Source organism: Ochotona curzoniae, unplaced genomic scaffold (assembly GCF_017591425.1).
Source record: "Ochotona curzoniae isolate NIBS_2020 unplaced genomic scaffold, NIBS_Ocur_1.0 contig_2723, whole genome shotgun sequence".
Lineage (NCBI taxonomy): Eukaryota > Metazoa > Chordata > Mammalia > Lagomorpha > Ochotonidae > Ochotona > Ochotona curzoniae.
Window position 1 is genome coordinate 25,685,403 of NW_024465573.1, and position 16,944 is coordinate 25,702,346.

At 52.4% G+C, this 16,944-nt stretch overlaps 2 protein-coding genes across 2 annotated transcripts; both read right to left on the reverse strand.

Moving 5' to 3' along the window:
• Nucleotides 1-3,344: 3,344 nt before the first annotated feature.
• Nucleotides 3,345-5,310, reverse strand: LOC121153998 (lysine-specific demethylase 4D-like). Its single transcript, XM_040976742.1, has 2 exons — nt 4,069-5,310; nt 3,345-3,392 (listed from the first exon to the last, which is right to left on the reverse strand). Exons 1-2 carry the CDS (start codon nt 5,308-5,310, stop codon nt 3,345-3,347), a joined length of 1,290 nt encoding a protein of 429 aa, XP_040832676.1.
• Nucleotides 5,311-10,767: 5,457 nt separating this feature from the next.
• Nucleotides 10,768-12,638, reverse strand: LOC121153999 (lysine-specific demethylase 4D-like). The gene is made up of 2 exons (XM_040976744.1): nt 11,397-12,638; nt 10,768-10,848 (listed from the first exon to the last, which is right to left on the reverse strand). The coding sequence occupies exons 1-2, from the start codon at nt 12,636-12,638 to the stop codon at nt 10,768-10,770; spliced, it is 1,323 nt and encodes a 440-aa protein (XP_040832678.1).
• Nucleotides 12,639-16,944: the final 4,306 nt, after the last annotated feature.

The following is a 16,944-nucleotide window of genomic DNA, read 5'->3' on the forward strand; positions in this document are numbered from 1 at the left end:
AACATGCCCCTGGTGCTGCTGGTTCACTCCCCAAATGGTAGCAGAAGCCAGGTGGGAGCCAGGTTGGAGTCTACCAGCAGGAATTTCATCCTGGTCTCCCATGTAGATGGCGGGGAAAGAGAAAGGGAGAGAGCGCGAGAAAGCGCGTGCGCGAGTGAGAAAGAGAGAGAGAGAGAGAGAGAGAGAGAGAGTGAGAAAGGGACGGTGTCCCATCATCTGGTTCACTTCCCAAAAGGGTACAGAGTCTGGGACCAGACCAGTGTGAGGTTAGGCGGTTGGAGTTTCATTCATGTGTCCCTTGAACTCTAGCCTCCATGTACTTGGCCCCAGCACCGCTGCTTTCCCTGGGGCATGAGCAGAGAGCTGGTTCAGAAATGGATCCATCAGGACTACAACCAGAGTCCCTTGGTGTTGCTGGAGCCACACCCAAGAGCCACTCCCAATAGCTTTTTAGGATAAGATTCTCCAGGAACTCCTTGGAGATTCATCACCAAATCCTTTCAGGCAACAGTACTCTCACCCACTAGCCAAGGAACAAAAAACGAATTTCAGTTTGTTTTTTTATAGAGAATTTATTATTATTATTATTTTTTTATTGCCAAGTCAGATATACAGAGAGGAGGAAAGACAGAGAGAAAGATCTTCACTTCATCGCAAGTGAGTGTTTTGGCCGGTGCAGTGCCAATCCGAAGCCAGGATCCCGGAACTGCTTCCAGGTCTCCCACACGGGTGCAGAGTCCCAAGGTTTTGGGCTGTCCTCGACTGCTTTTGCAGGCCACAAGCAAAAGTTGCATGGGAAATGGAGCTTCTGGCATTAAACTGGCGCCCATATGTGATTCTGGCTCATTCAAGGCGAGGACTTAGGCGCCAGGTGGTCTTTAGCCAAAGGAGAATTCCTTTGGAAAGTATTTAAGTCATGAAGTTGGGGACTAGGTGTGTTGCCATTGCTTTTGATGCCAGCATCTCATAGTACTGCCAGGGTGAGCCCCAGCTGCTCTATCTACCACTTAGCATTGAGTTGCAGTGAACGTGCATGAATTGTGGTGCAATGTGGAAAAGAAATAGGGCCTGGCTGGTTGGCCTAGCGGCCTCAATCCTGGCCTTGAATGCTCTGGTTTTCCATACGGGCACCAACTTTCATCCCTGCAGTTCTGCTTCCCATGCAACTCACTGCTTTTGGCCTGGTAAAGCAGGAGAGGACAGTCCACAGCCTTGGGTCCATGCACCCATCTGGGAGACCTGGCTGAAGTTCCAGGCTGCTGGCTTCAGGTTGGCACAGCTCTGGCCCTTGAGGTCACTTGGGGAGTGAAGTATCTGACAGAAGATGTTCCTCTCTATCTGTCCTCCTGTCTGTATAGATGACTTTGCAGTCAAAAATGAACTCAATCTTACAGGCAAAGAAATAGTTCTATGGTCTTCAGGATAGAAATGCTGGCAGACCTTTGTGCCAGCAGAATTCTGCTCAAGTGCTTCTGCTTCTCCAGCCCACCTTCCTAAGAACTGAGGGCATTGCTTGTTGCCCCTGGGTGCACCCAGCGACTTCCTTCCAGGGGGACTGCGTTTCCAGTGAGCATGGGGATGGGGGTGCTGCCTGGGCTTTCCTAGTGTGTTCACCAAAGAGCTATTCCCATCACGGCTCATGGAGAGTTGCAAAATCATGCGGTGAAGATAGCCCTGTGACACCAGCTCGTTACAAATGGCACTGTAGGCTCTGGTGGCATAGCACAGCGGTTCAATTCCTTGCCTTGAACATGCCAGGATGCCATATGTGATGTGGTTCCCATTCTGGCTCCCTGCTGTCCATCCAGCTCCCTGCATGTGGTCTGGGACTGCAGTCGAAAACAGCCCAAAGCTTTGGAATCCTGCATCTGCATGGGAGACCCAGAGGAAGCTCCTGGCTCCTGGCATCGGATTGGGTTCAGCTCCAGCACTTGCAGCCGCTTGGGTAGCGAGCCATTGGATGGAAGATCTTCCTCTCTGTCTCTGCTCCTCTCTGTAGACCTGCTTGTCCAACAAAAATTAATAAATCTTTATTTAAAAAAGAGTCACCTGTCACAGCCATTTCGGAAAGTGTCCAGGCCAATGGAGCATCTGCATCTCACCCTGCATTTCCAATGTACAGAGAAATCATTGCCCCGAAGTAGACAACAATGTTTGGCAAACTGAATCCCTAGGCCTACAGATGTAGGCAGTTTCCTGTTGAGGTCTTGTAAAATGAAGTGACGTGTCAAAGGTGCTTGTAAAGGAGAATAATTTTCCAAACAGATACACTACCTGCGAGTTTGGGCTCATGGGATTCCTTCTCAATCGCCAAGATTCATTGAATTCACACTTGTGATGGTCAGAATTGGATGGAAGCCTAGGACTGGAGGTTAAGGGATGGGGGCGGATGGGTCTACCTTCAGCTTGGTACAATTGCTCTGAGCCGTTTAATTGGCTTTTGCCAAAGGCAGGCTAAGAGACAATGAAGGCTGACCATAGGAAATCAGCCTGGCCCGGGCAGCTTTTCCCATGCAGAGTGCCCGCCACACAGTATATCAACACAAAGCAGTGCATCCTGCTGCATAGCATGCTGGAAGCAGCCCTCCACAAACAACCCTGCCCGAGTCCCCGACCTCGCCAAAAGACTACTTGAGAGACTGGTTGAGTTGTACAACTGTGTGCTTTATTTGACAAGAAAAGGAAAGCAAGCAAATACAGAATAATGGTAGCGAAATATTCACAAGAGGCTGATGTTCAGACAACCGTGCTTCCATTTCACATATGTCCAAGCCCACTGTTCTTTGGTCTTCTAGGCTTTCAGATCATCTATTTGCCTGGGAATAGGTGATGATCTGATGAATCACACACACACGCCCACACCCTCTTCTGTATTTTCAAGTCAGAGTTGCAATGCATCTTCCATGTGCTGGCTCTGTCATCCATGGCGGCAGTGGCCAGGCCAGGCCAGGCTAGGGTGAAGACAGGATCCTGGAGCTTCCTGCTTGTGTGCCACGTGGATGCAAGAGCTCCTGTCTCGAGGCCATCTTCTGTCTTCAATTAGAGAGTAAGAGGGAGCTGGGTCCCAGGTGGAGCAGCCAGGTCTCAAGGCAGTGTCCGCACGGCATGCCAGCATTGCAGAATCGCCTCCTGACTGCTTCTCATCCCAAGATTGCCGTGAGCCAGGCTTTTGTGTTCCAGAGACTTGTCATGTTCCAGAGTGTGCTCCAAGTCCCCAAGAGGCAGTCAGTCCAACATCCTGTGTCTGGCTGGAGGGTGGAGGTCCGCTGGAGGAACCTTCTGTAAGGCTCAGGTTCTCGTCCCAGGCTGGGGGAGGATCTGAAATGCCCTTTGGAGAGGAGGGCTCACTGCTGAGTCTTGCCAGGCGGGTCGTGTCCTGGCTGGGACCTTTCCTGGATGGGAGGATGGCATAGTCACAAGTCCGCAAAGTGAAGGCGACTCAGGTCTTCCAATGCACCTCCCTGTGGCTGGAACCAGAGGGGATCCCCAGCAAGAAAATGTTCGTATGGGACTTGGGCAGCTGCGGGGGCAGGCAAGGTTGCACAGTTGTCAGAGTGGCCCTGAAGCACATGGTGCTGGTGGTTTCCAGCAGGCAGGCAGTCAGTCCCTAGTAGAGACACCAGAGGGACTTGTCAAGGGCTCCAGGACGTTGGGAGGAGGAGGGAGAGGCAGAAAGTGGGCGAAATGCACTGGGATGTTGTGCAGGGACAGCAGACAAGGCCCAGGGTGCATGGCAGCATCAGGATCCAGTGGTGGTCCCAAGGCTTGGAGCTCAGGGTCACAGCAACATGCAGAAGGGTTGGCAGGAGGCTGAAAGTCCAGCGTGGAGTGGAGCGGGTCTGCGGGTGAGGCTGCTTCCCACGCCAGGGGTTGTGCTTCAGCGCCAGGAGCTGTGTGAGCAGACTGGGACTGAAGCGGCCTCTTGGTTGGCAGCTGCAGGAGGGGCTGGTGAGTTTCTGGTTCCTGAGGAAGAGGAGGAAGATGGTGCTGATGTTGACCACGACCTCGCCTGAGCCCACGACCTCGCCCACGACGGCCTGGAGCAGGTGACAGCTGCTGTGCACCTACAGAAGTCTCCATTGCCCGTGTGCGCCTGCGGCGTCGGCCTCGGCCCCCTCGGGCCTGCACAGGCTGCAAGGAAGGTGCCTGGGCCGAGGAGAGATGCCTCAGGCCCAGGGCTGCCCTCCGGAGCTCGCGATCCTCTTTCCAGGCCTTCAGCCCCTTGCTGGCTGCTCCCGTGGGCCCCTTGCTGGCTGCTCCCGTGGGCCCTGGCAGGTTCACAGGCGCCCGGGCCTGGCTGCGCTGCCACAGCTCATAGTGCTCGGGTTGCTGGAGGCGCTCGAAGGCGTCCATGGCAAAGGACACCCTGGCCTGCCCGCAGCTGCACTGGGAGGCCGCCTTGCCATAGTCGATCCAGCGCAGGGTGGCGAAGTTGATGGCTTCGGCGCAGTTGAAGCCGTGGTTGAAGCCCGCGTGGTAGCCATAGGGGAAGGTGACCACGAACTCGCCGGGCTGCTGAGTGACACGCTGGCACGGAATGCCGTTCTCCCGCAGCACACTGGGTGAGATGAGGGCTACCTTGTGGCGCAGGAAGGCCCGGCAGGCTTGGGCGCTGGCAGGGAAGAGCTGTGCAGCCAGCCCCTCCAGCCGCCGCCCGTGCTCAGGGGGCACCGCGTACCATGTCTTGGGCTCACCAAAGTGCAGGTAGTTGACGCTGTAAAGGTCCATGTCCTCCGTGTGCCAGGCGAACGTGGTCTTCCACATGCCGAAGTAGAGGTAGGGGGTGTTGACGCCCTCGATGAGCACGCCGCACTCCTGTTGTAGCAGGTCGAGAAGGGAACCCAGGTTTCTGAGGTTCCAGGCCGTGGTGTGGTGGTGGAAGAGCGAGCCGCTGACGTCGGCCCCGTAAATGGGGGGAGCCCCATAGGCGCGGCTCCTCCAGTAGAGTCTCTCCACTTGTTCCAAGCTGAGCTGGGCTGGGGCCCGGTATTTGTCGCTGTTTGCCAGTTGGCGATAGTCGCTCAGGCTCATGGCTTTCTTCTTCTTGTGGTACTGAGTGAAGACCCCCGCCTTCCCGGAGACCAGCTGTTGCATGGGGCTGGGGATGACGATGTCGCCGATGTCGTCGTAGGTCTGCCTGGCGCTCCACTGCGGGGGTGGGATGACCTTGGCCAGGCCTGCACGGTGTGCACCCTGGGCTTCCATGGCAGCGATGAACGAGGTGAAGTCCACGAATTCCTCCCAGCTGGGGCGGAAGGTCATGATGCTGCCGCAGTTGGGGTCCTGGACACCAGAGTTGTCAGGCTGCATGGCTGCAAGAGAGCAAGTGCCAGACTCTGAGTCCTGTGTGCCTTCTACATGTGCCTCCCGGGAAGGTCCCACAGACAAATTGGGCCACTATTTTCTTGTGGTTGAAATGGATCGTGGTTTGTGTTGGCGGGTGTGGGGGGTGGGGCAGGGGTGAGGACATAAGCTCTATCCCTGTTGAAAGAGAAGCCCCAGTTCGTGTGGCACTGGCCCCACTTAATGTTGGGATGCCTACTGGTGGAAGTGGAAAGCCATGGAGGAGGCCCAATGTGTTGGGGTGCTGCACCCATGGGGGAGACCCTGAGTGTCTCCTGCCTCCTGCCTCCTGCCTGCGGCTCCCTGCCTGCTGGCTGGAGCTCAGTTCAGCTGTGGTCACTGTGGCCATGGGAAGAGACAGCCAGAGGACCAAGAACTTTCTCTCTGTCTCTTCATCTCTGTGCAAAATCTGCCTTTGCAAAAGAAAGAAAGAAAGTAATGCTTGTCCAAGAGGCCCCTTTCTACCTGATGGAGAAAAGCAAGTTTGAGGAATTGTAACTCCTTATGAAGGCGTGTAGTGTTGAGACAATCTGGGGAAACTCAGTCGGGGGATGGGGATTGGGGGGAGGGGAATCGCAGACTATACTGAAGTGTATCATAACATTCAACATTTAAAACAAGTCACTCAAACAAGAGAAGCAAGTTTGAAGTGAATGAGCCAAGCACTCCAAAAAGTGCACCAGTTATACCTTCCCAAGAAGAAACTTCTCCAACGTGAGAAACAGAAACATGGCAACAGGACAGAAAGCCCATGGCAGGAGTGATGAGGAAACACAGCAGTGTCCACCCAGACATCACAAGAGAGGGAATGCAAAGAAGAAAGCACGCTAGCACACAAGAGCTGGCAGAGCTCAACAGAGACCAAAGTTTTCCAACGTGAAAACATCAGCAAATACGAGATCAGGATTTTCTACAAGGCACCATTGTGCAAACCCACCCTGACAGAATCATTCCTGAACGTACCTGTGGTGATGAGAAGTCCAAAATCAAGTTGAGGATACAGCTGGAAGCAGGGAGGTGGTTTCTCTGGGTGGCTACAGCCAAACGGAGGCCTTGAGCCTCACAGTGTTGCGTTTATATCGTAGAACCGTTGTGGTTACAGTGATTCGTCTGTGGAGTCACCTGACCCTCCTTGTCCCTTTTAAATTGGTAGAAGTCTGACCAGAACAGTGATACAATATACCACACATTTTTGAATCAGGAAGGAAGTGAAGGCGAATAGTAACCTGTGGTTTTCTGGTTTTTTTTTCGTCAGAGGAACAAAATCCCAAGCAGCTGCTCTGTCACTTGTGCTATTGAGCATGAGAAAATCAGAAATTTGGGGCAAACTACAATTAAGTAAGAACAAACTTTGAGTTTGGAACTTAACAATATCAGAAGAATACTATGTTTTGAAACCCCTGAATGACTTGTAAAGGAGCCCAGAATCCTCATCTTTTCAAAGATGCTATTAAAACAAAAGTTAGAATATTGCACAGAGCTTGAGAAGCAAGATTCAGTCTCTGATTGTCCTGCTGTCCTAGTAACACTGAGTAACAGGTATCACATCTCTTGTTAAAGGCAGGCACAGAGGAAGCTCCCTTGAAGCTTAAAGCCCATCATGTGGCATGACAGTGTTGAATAAAAGCCTCATTAATTCCTTGATCAGTGAGATGGTTAAGGAAACAAAATTGTTGAGCCACTGTTCTTGTCATTCTATCTCAGAATGAGCTAAGAGTCATGCACACAGCCATGTAGTAGCATTTGCTGAAATATAATAACTCAAGACTAACAAAATTTTTTTTTCTTCAGGTGAAATTCCTAAGCAGCTTTCAAAGCACAGGGTGCATTGAAAGCAAGTGATGGCATGATTCAATGCACACGGATAGAAACCCAAGGTTCCTGGAGAGCCACAGGACCAGACAAAAACATATGGGGTCATTTTGGAGAAGATGTAGTGGATGAGTGTTTGAAAGGCAGAGGGACAGGAAAACATGCCCCTGGTGCTGCTGGTTCACTCCCCAAATGGTAGCAGAAGCCAGGTGGGAGCCAGGTTGGAGTCTACCAGCAGGAATTTCATCCTGGTCTCCCATGTAGATGGCGGGGAAAGAGAAAGGGAGAGAGCGCGAGAAAGCGCGTGCGCGAGTGAGAAAGAGAGAGAGAGAGAGAGAGAGAGAGAGAGAGAGTGAGAAAGGGACGGTGTCCCATCATCTGGTTCACTTCCCAAAAGGGTACAGAGTCTGGGACCAGACCAGTGTGAGGTTAGGCGGTTGGAGTTTCATTCATGTGTCCCTTGAACTCTAGCCTCCATGTACTTGGCCCCAGCACCGCTGCTTTCCCTGGGGCATGAGCAGAGAGCTGGTTCAGAAATGGATCCATCAGGACTACAACCAGAGTCCCTTGGTGTTGCTGGAGCCACACCCAAGAGCCACTCCCAATAGCTTTTTAGGATAAGATTCTCCAGGAACTCCTTGGAGATTCATCACCAAATCCTTTCAGGCAACAGTACTCTCACCCACTAGCCAAGGAACAAAAAACGAATTTCAGTTTGTTTTTTTATAGAGAATTTATTATTATTATTATTTTTTTATTGCCAAGTCAGATATACAGAGAGGAGGAAAGACAGAGAGAAAGATCTTCACTTCATCGCAAGTGAGTGTTTTGGCCGGTGCAGTGCCAATCCGAAGCCAGGATCCCGGAACTGCTTCCAGGTCTCCCACACGGGTGCAGAGTCCCAAGGTTTTGGGCTGTCCTCGACTGCTTTTGCAGGCCACAAGCAAAAGTTGCATGGGAAATGGAGCTTCTGGCATTAAACTGGCGCCCATATGTGATTCTGGCTCATTCAAGGCGAGGACTTAGGCGCCAGGTGGTCTTTAGCCAAAGGAGAATTCCTTTGGAAAGTATTTAAGTCATGAAGTTGGGGACTAGGTGTGTTGCCATTGCTTTTGATGCCAGCATCTCATAGTACTGCCAGGGTGAGCCCCAGCTGCTCTATCTACCACTTAGCATTGAGTTGCAGTGAACGTGCATGAATTGTGGTGCAATGTGGAAAAGAAATAGGGCCTGGCTGGTTGGCCTAGCGGCCTCAATCCTGGCCTTGAATGCTCTGGTTTTCCATACGGGCACCAACTTTCATCCCTGCAGTTCTGCTTCCCATGCAACTCACTGCTTTTGGCCTGGTAAAGCAGGAGAGGACAGTCCACAGCCTTGGGTCCATGCACCCATCTGGGAGACCTGGCTGAAGTTCCAGGCTGCTGGCTTCAGGTTGGCACAGCTCTGGCCCTTGAGGTCACTTGGGGAGTGAAGTATCTGACAGAAGATGTTCCTCTCTATCTGTCCTCCTGTCTGTATAGATGACTTTGCAGTCAAAAATGAACTCAATCTTACAGGCAAAGAAATAGTTCTATGGTCTTCAGGATAGAAATGCTGGCAGACCTTTGTGCCAGCAGAATTCTGCTCAAGTGCTTCTGCTTCTCCAGCCCACCTTCCTAAGAACTGAGGGCATTGCTTGTTGCCCCTGGGTGCACCCAGCGACTTCCTTCCAGGGGGACTGCGTTTCCAGTGAGCATGGGGATGGGGGTGCTGCCTGGGCTTTCCTAGTGTGTTCACCAAAGAGCTATTCCCATCACGGCTCATGGAGAGTTGCAAAATCATGCGGTGAAGATAGCCCTGTGACACCAGCTCGTTACAAATGGCACTGTAGGCTCTGGTGGCATAGCACAGCGGTTCAATTCCTTGCCTTGAACATGCCAGGATGCCATATGTGATGTGGTTCCCATTCTGGCTCCCTGCTGTCCATCCAGCTCCCTGCATGTGGTCTGGGACTGCAGTCGAAAACAGCCCAAAGCTTTGGAATCCTGCATCTGCATGGGAGACCCAGAGGAAGCTCCTGGCTCCTGGCATCGGATTGGGTTCAGCTCCAGCACTTGCAGCCGCTTGGGTAGCGAGCCATTGGATGGAAGATCTTCCTCTCTGTCTCTGCTCCTCTCTGTAGACCTGCTTGTCCAACAAAAATTAATAAATCTTTATTTAAAAAAGAGTCACCTGTCACAGCCATTTCGGAAAGTGTCCAGGCCAATGGAGCATCTGCATCTCACCCTGCATTTCCAATGTACAGAGAAATCATTGCCCCGAAGTAGACAACAATGTTTGGCAAACTGAATCCCTAGGCCTACAGATGTAGGCAGTTTCCTGTTGAGGTCTTGTAAAATGAAGTGACGTGTCAAAGGTGCTTGTAAAGGAGAATAATTTTCCAAACAGATACACTACCTGCGAGTTTGGGCTCATGGGATTCCTTCTCAATCGCCAAGATTCATTGAATTCACACTTGTGATGGTCAGAATTGGATGGAAGCCTAGGACTGGAGGTTAAGGGATGGGGGCGGATGGGTCTACCTTCAGCTTGGTACAATTGCTCTGAGCCGTTTAATTGGCTTTTGCCAAAGGCAGGCTAAGAGACAATGAAGGCTGACCATAGGAAATCAGCCTGGCCCGGGCAACTTTTCCCATGCAGAGTGCCCCCCACACAGTGTGTCAACGAGAAGCAGTGCATCCTGCTGCATAGCATGCTGGAAGCAGCCCTCCACAAACAACCCTGCCCGAGTCCCCGACCTCGCCAAAAGACTACTTGAGAGACTGGTTGAGTTGTACAACTGTGTGCTTTATTTGACAAGAAAAGGAAAGCAAGCAAATACAGAATAACGGTAGCGAAATATTCACAAGAGGCTGATGTTCAGACAACCGTGCTTCCATTTCACATATGTCCAAGCCCACTGTTCTTTGGTCTTCTAGGCTTTCAGATCATCTATTTGCCTGGGAATAGGTGATGATCTGATGAATCACACACACACGCCCACACCCTCTTCTGTATTTTCAAGTCAGAGTTGCAATGCATCTTCCATGTGCTGGCTCTGTCATCCATGGCGGCAGTGGCCAGGCCAGGCCAGGCTAGGGTGAAGACAGGATCCTGGAGCTTCCTGCTTGTGTGCCACGTGGATGCAAGAGCTCCTGTCTCGAGGTCATCTTCTGTCTTCAATTAGAGAGTAAGAGGGAGCTGGGTCCCAGGTGGAGCAGCCAGGTCTCAAGGCAGTGTCCGCACGGCATGCCAGCATTGCAGAATCGCCTCCTGACTGCTTCTCATCCCAAGATTGCCGTGAGCCAGGCTTTTGTGTTCCAGAGACTTGTCATGTTCCAGAGTGTGCTCCAAGTCCCCAAGAGGCAGTCAGTCCAACATCCTGTGTCTGGCTGGAGGGTGGAGGTCCGCTGGAGGAACCTTCTGTAAGGCTCAGGTTCTCGTCCCAGGCTGGGGGAGGATCTGAAATGCCCTTTGGAGAGGAGGGCTCACTGCTGAGTCTTGCCAGGCGGGTCGTGTCCTGGCTGGGACCTTTCCTGGATGGGAGGATGGGGTTACCTTGGCATAGTCACAAGTCCGCAAAGTGAAGGCGACTCAGGTCTTCCAATGCACCTCCCTGTGGCTGGAGCCAGAGGGGATCCCCAGCAAGAAGATGTTCGTATGGGACTTGGGCAGCTGCGGGGGCAGGCAAGGTTGCGCAGTTGTCAGAGTGGCCCTGAAGCACATGGTGCTGGTGGTTTCCAGCAGGCAGGCAGTCAGTCCCTAGTAGAGACACCAGAGGGACTTGTCAAGGGCTCCAGGACGTTGGGAGGAGGAGGGAGAGGCAGAAAGTGGGCGAAATGCACTGGGATGTTGTGCAGGGACAGCAGACAAGGCCCAGGGTGCATGGCAGCATCAGGATCCAGTGGTGGTCCCAAGGCTTGGAGCTCAGGGTCACAGCAACATGCAGAAGGGTTGGCAGGAGGCTGAAAGTCCAGCGTGGAGTGGAGCGGGTCTGCGGGTGAGGCTGCTTCCCACGCCAGGGGTTGTGCTTCAGCGCCAGGAGCTGTGTGAGCAGACTGGGACTGAAGCGGCCTCTTGGTTGGCAGCTGCAGGAGGGGCTGGTGAGTTTCTGGTTCCTGAGGAAGAGGAGGAAGATGGTGCTGATGTTGACCACGACCTCGCCTGAGCCCACGACCTCGCCCACGACGGCCTGGAGCAGGTGACAGCTGCTGTGCACCTACAGAAGTCTCCATTGCCCGTGTGCGCCTGCGGCGTCGGCCTCGGCCCCCTCGGGCCTGCACAGGCTGCAGGGAAGGTGCCTGGGCCGAGGAGAGATGCCTCAGGCCCAGGGCTGCCCTCCGGAGCTCGCGATCCTCTTTCCAGGCCTTCAGCCCCTTGCTGGCTGCTCCCGTGGGCCCCTTGCTGGCTGCTCCCGTGGGCCCTGGCAGGTTCACAGGCGCCCGGGCCTGGCTGCGCTGCCACAGCTCATAGTGCTCGGGTTGCTGGAGGCGCTCGAAGGCATCCATGGCAAAGGACACCCTAGCCTCCCCGCAGCTGCACTGGGAGGCCGCCTTGCCATAGTCGATCCAGCGCAGGGTGGCGAAGTTGATGGCTTCGGCGCAGTTGAAGCCGTGGTTGAAGCCCGCGTGGTAGCCATAGGGGAAGGTGACCACGAACTCGCCGGGCTGCTGAGTGACACGCTGGCACGGAATGCCGTTCTCCCGCAGCACACTGGGTGAGATGAGGGCTACCTTGTGGCGCAGGAAGGCCCGGCAGGCTTGGGCGCTGGCAGGGAAGAGCTGTGCAGCCAGCCCCTCCAGCCGCCGCCCGTGCTCAGGGGGCACCGCGTACCATGTCTTGGGCTCACCAAAGTGCAGGTAGTTGATGCTGTAAAGGTCCATGTCCTCCGTGTGCCAGGCGAACGTGGTCTTCCACATGCCGAAGTAGAGGTAGGGGGTGTTGACGCCCTCGATGAGCACGCCGCACTCCTGTTGTAGCAGGTCGAGAAGGGAACCCAGGTTTCTGAGGTTCCAGGCCGTGGTGTGGTGGTGGAAGAGCGAGCCGCTGACGTCGGCCCCGTAAATGGGGGGAGCCCCATAGGCGCGGCTCCTCCAGTAGAGTCTCTCCACTTGTTCCAAGCTGAGCTGGGCTGGGGCCCGGTATTTGTCGCTGTTTGCCAGTTGGCGATAGTCGCTCAGGCTCATGGCTTTCTTCTTCTTGTGGTACTGAGTGAAGACCCCCGCCTTCCCGGAGACCAGCTGTTGCATGGGGCTGGGGATGACGATGTCGCCGATGTCGTCGTAGGTCTGCCTGGCGCTCCACTGCGGGGGTGGGATGACCTTGGCCAGGCCTGCACGGTGTGCACCCTGGGCTTCCATGGCAGCGATGAACGAGGTGAAGTCCACGAATTCCTCCCAGCTGGGGCGGAAGGTCATGATGCTGCCGCAGTTGGGGTCCTGGACACCAGAGTTGTCAGGCTGCATGGCTGCAAGAGAGCAAGTGCCAGACTCTGAGTCCTGTGTGCCTTCTACATGTGCCTCCCGGGAAGGTCCCACAGACAAATTGGGCCACTATTTTCTTGTGGTTGAAATGGATCGTGGTTTGTGTTGGCGGGTGTGGGGGGTGGGGCAGGGGTGAGGACATAAGCTCTATCCCTGTTGAAAGAGAAGCCCCAGTTCGTGTGGCACTGGCCCCACTTGATGTTGGGATGCCTACTGGTGGAAGTGGAAAGCCATGGAGGAGGCCCAATGTGTTGGGGTGCTGCACCCATGGGAGAGACCCTGAGCGTCTCCTGCCTCCTGCCTGCGGCTCCCTGCCTGCTGGCTGGAGCTCAGTTCAGCTGTGGTCACTGTGGCCATGGGAAGAGACAGCCAGAGGACCAAGAACTTTCTCTCTGTCTCTTCATCTCTGTGTAAAATCTGCCTTTGCAAAAGAAAGAAAGAAAGTAATGCTTGTCCAAGAGGCCCCTTTCTACCTGATGGAGAAAAGCAAGTTTGAGGAATTGTAACTCCTTATGAAGGCGTGTAGTGTTGAGACAATCTGGGGAAACTCAGTCGGGGGATGGGGATTGGGGGGAGGGGAATCGCAGACTATACTGAAGTGTATCATAACATTCAACATTTAAAACAAGTCACTCAAACAAGAGAAGCAAGTTTGAAGTGAATGAGCCAAGCACTCCAAAAAGTGCACCAGTTATACCTTCCCAAGAAGAAACTTCTCCAACGTGAGAAACAGAAACATGGCAACAGGACAGAAAGCCCATGGCAGGAGTGATGAGGAAACACAGCAGTGTCCACCCAGACGTCACAAGAGAGGGAATGCAAAGAAGAAAGCACGCTAGCACACAAGAGCTGGCAGAGCTCAACAGAGACCAAAGTTTTCCAACGTGAAAACATCAGCAAATACGAGATCAGGATTTTCTACAAGGCACCATTGTGCAAACCCACCCTGACAGAATCATTCCTGAACGTACCTGTGGTGATGAGAAGTCCAAAATCAAGTTGAGGATACAGCTGGAAGCAGGGAGGTGGTTTCTCTGGGTGGCTACAGCCAAACGGAGGCCTTGAGCCTCACAGTGTTGCGTTTATATCGTAGAACCGTTGTGGTTACAGTGATTCGTCTGTGGAGTCACCTGACCCTCCTTGTCCCTTTTAAATTGGTAGAAGTCTGACCAGAACAGTGATACAATATACCACACATTTTTGAATCAGGAAGGAAGTGAAGGCGAATAGTAACCTGTGGTTTTCTGGTTTTTTTTCGTCAGAGGAACAAAATCCCAAGCAGCTGCTCTGTCACTTGTGCTATTGAGCATGAGAAAATCAGAAATTTGGGGCAAACTACAATTAAGTAAGAACAAACTTTGAGTTTGGAACTTAACAATATCAGAAGAATACTATGTTTTGAAACCCCTGAATGACTTGTAAAGGAGCCCAGAATCCTCATCTTTTCAAAGATGCTATTAAAACAAAAGTTAGAATATTGCACAGAGCTTGAGAAGCAAGATTCAGTCTCTGATTGTCCTGCTGTCCTAGTAACACTGAGTAACAGGTATCACATCTCTTGTTAAAGGCAGGCACAGAGGAAGCTCCCTTGAAGCTTAAAGCCCATCATGTGGCATGACAGTGTTGAATAAAAGCCTCATTAATTCCTTGATCAGTGAGATGGTTAAGGAAACAAAATTGTTGAGCCACTGTTCTTGTCATTCTATCTCAGAATGAGCTAAGAGTCATGCACACAGCCATGTAGTAGCATTTGCTGAAATATAATAACTCAAGACTAACAAAATTTTTTTTTCTTCAGGTGAAATTCCTAAGCAGCTTTCAAAGCACAGGGTGCATTGAAAGCAAGTGATGGCATGATTCAATGCACACGGATAGAAACCCAAGGTTCCTGGAGAGCCACAGGACTGGACATTCACGTATGGGGTCATTAAGTAAAAGATGTATTAGATGAGTGTTTGAAAGGCAGAGGGACAGGAAAACATGCCCCTGGTGCTGGTTCACTCCCCAAATGGTAGCAGAAGCCAGGTGGGAGCCAGGTTGGAGTCTACCAGCAGGAATTTCATCCTGGTCTCCCATGTAGATGGCGGGGAAAGAGAAAGGGAGAGAGCGCGAGAAAGCGCGTGCGCGAGTGAGAAAGAGAGAGAGAGAGAGAGAGAGAGAGAGAGAGAGAGAGTGAGAAAGGGACGGTGTCCCATCATCTGGTTCACTTCCCAAAAGGGTACAGAGTCTGGTACCAGACCAGTGTGAGGTTAGGCGGTTGGAGTTTCATTCATGTGTCCCTTGAGTTCTAGCCTCCATGTACTTGGCCCCAGCACCGCTGCTTTCCCTGGGGCATGAGCAGAGAGCTGGTTCAGAAATGGATCCATCAGGACTACAACCAGAGTCCCTTGGTGTTGCTGGAGCCACACCCAAGAGCCACTCCCAATAGCTTTTTAGGATAAGATTCTCCTGGAACTCCTTGGAGATTCATCACCAAATCCTTTCAGGCAACAGTACTCTCACCCACTAGCCAAGGAACAAAAAACGAATTTCAGTTTGTTTTTTTATAGAGAATTTATTATTATTATTATTTTTTTATTGCCAAGTCAGATATACAGAGAGGAGGAAAGACAGAGAGAAAGATCTTCTGTCCAATGAGTCACTCCCCAAGTGAGTGTAATGGCTGATGCTGTGCTGATCCAAAGCCAGGATCCCGGAACTGCTTCCAGGTCTCCCACACGGGTGCAGAGTCCCAAGGTTTTGGGCTGTCCTCGACTGCTTTTGCAGGCCACAAGCAGGAGTTGCATGGGAAGTGGAACTGCCAGGATTAGAACCGGAGCCCATATGGGACTCTGGTGCGTTCAAGGCTAGGACTTAGGCGCCAGGTGGTCTTTAGCCAAAGGAGAATTCCTTTGGAAAGTATTCAAGTCATGAAGTTGGGGACTAGGTGTGTTGCCATTGCTTTTGATGCCAGCATCTCATAGTACTGCCAGGGTGAGCCCCAGCTGCTCTATCTACCACTTAGCATTGAGTTGCAGTGAACGTGCATGAATTGTGGTGCAATGTGGAAAAGAAATAGGGCCTGGCTGGTTGGCCTAGCGGCCTCAATCCTGGCCTTGAATGCTCTGGTTTTCCATACGGGCACCAACTTTCATCCCTGCAGTTCTGCTTCCCATGCAACTCACTGCTTTTGGCCTGGTAAAGCAGGAGAGGACAGTCCACAGCCTTGGGTCCATGCACCCATCTGGGAGACCTGGCTGAAGTTCCAGGCTGCTGGCTTCAGGTTGGCACAGCTCTGGCCCTTGAGGTCACTTGGGGAGTGAAGTATCTGACAGAAGATGTTCCTCTCTATCTGTCCTCCTGTCTGTATAGATGACTTTGCAGTCAAAAATGAACTCAATCTTACAGGCAAAGAAATAGTTCTATGGTCTTCAGGATAGAAATGCTGGCAGACCTTTGTGCCAGCAGAATTCTGCTCAAGTGCTTCTGCTTCTCCAGCCCACCTTCCTAAGAACTGAGGGCATTGCTTGTTGCCCCTGGGTGCCCCCAGCGACTTCCTTCCAGGGGGACTGCGTTTCCAGTGAGCATGGGGATGGGGGTGCTGCCTGGGCTTTCCTAGTGTGTTCACCAAAGAGCTATTCCCATCACGGCTCATGGAGAGTTGCAAAATCATGCGGTGAAGATAGCCCTGTGACACCAGCTCGTTACAAATGGCACTGTAGGCTCTGGTGGCATAGCACAGCGGTTCAATTCCTTGCCTTGAACATGCCAGGATGCCATATGTGATGTGGTTCCCATTCTGGCTCCCTGCTGTCCATCCAGCTCCCTGCATGTGGTCTGGGACTGCAGTCGAAAACAGCCCAAAGCTTTGGAATCCTGCATCTGCATGGGAGACCCAGAGGAAGCTCCTGGCTCCTGGCATCGGATTGGGTTCAGCTCCAGCACTTGCAGCCGCTTGGGTAGCGAGCCATTGGATGGAAGATCTTCCTCTCTGTCTCTGCTCCTCTCTGTAGACCTGCTTGTCCAACAAAAATTAATAAATCTTTATTTAAAAAAGAGTCACCTGTCACAGCCATTTCGGAAAGTGTCCAGGCCAATGGAGCATCTGCATCTCACCCTGCATTTCCAATGTACAGAGAAATCATTGCCCCGAAGTAGACAACAATGTTTGGCAAACTGAATCCCTAGGCCTACAGATGTAGGCAGTTTCCTGTTGAGGTCTTGTAAAATGAAGTGACGTGTCAAAGGTGCTTGTAAAGGAGAATAATTTTCCAAACAGATACATACCTGCGAGTTTGGGCTCTTGGGA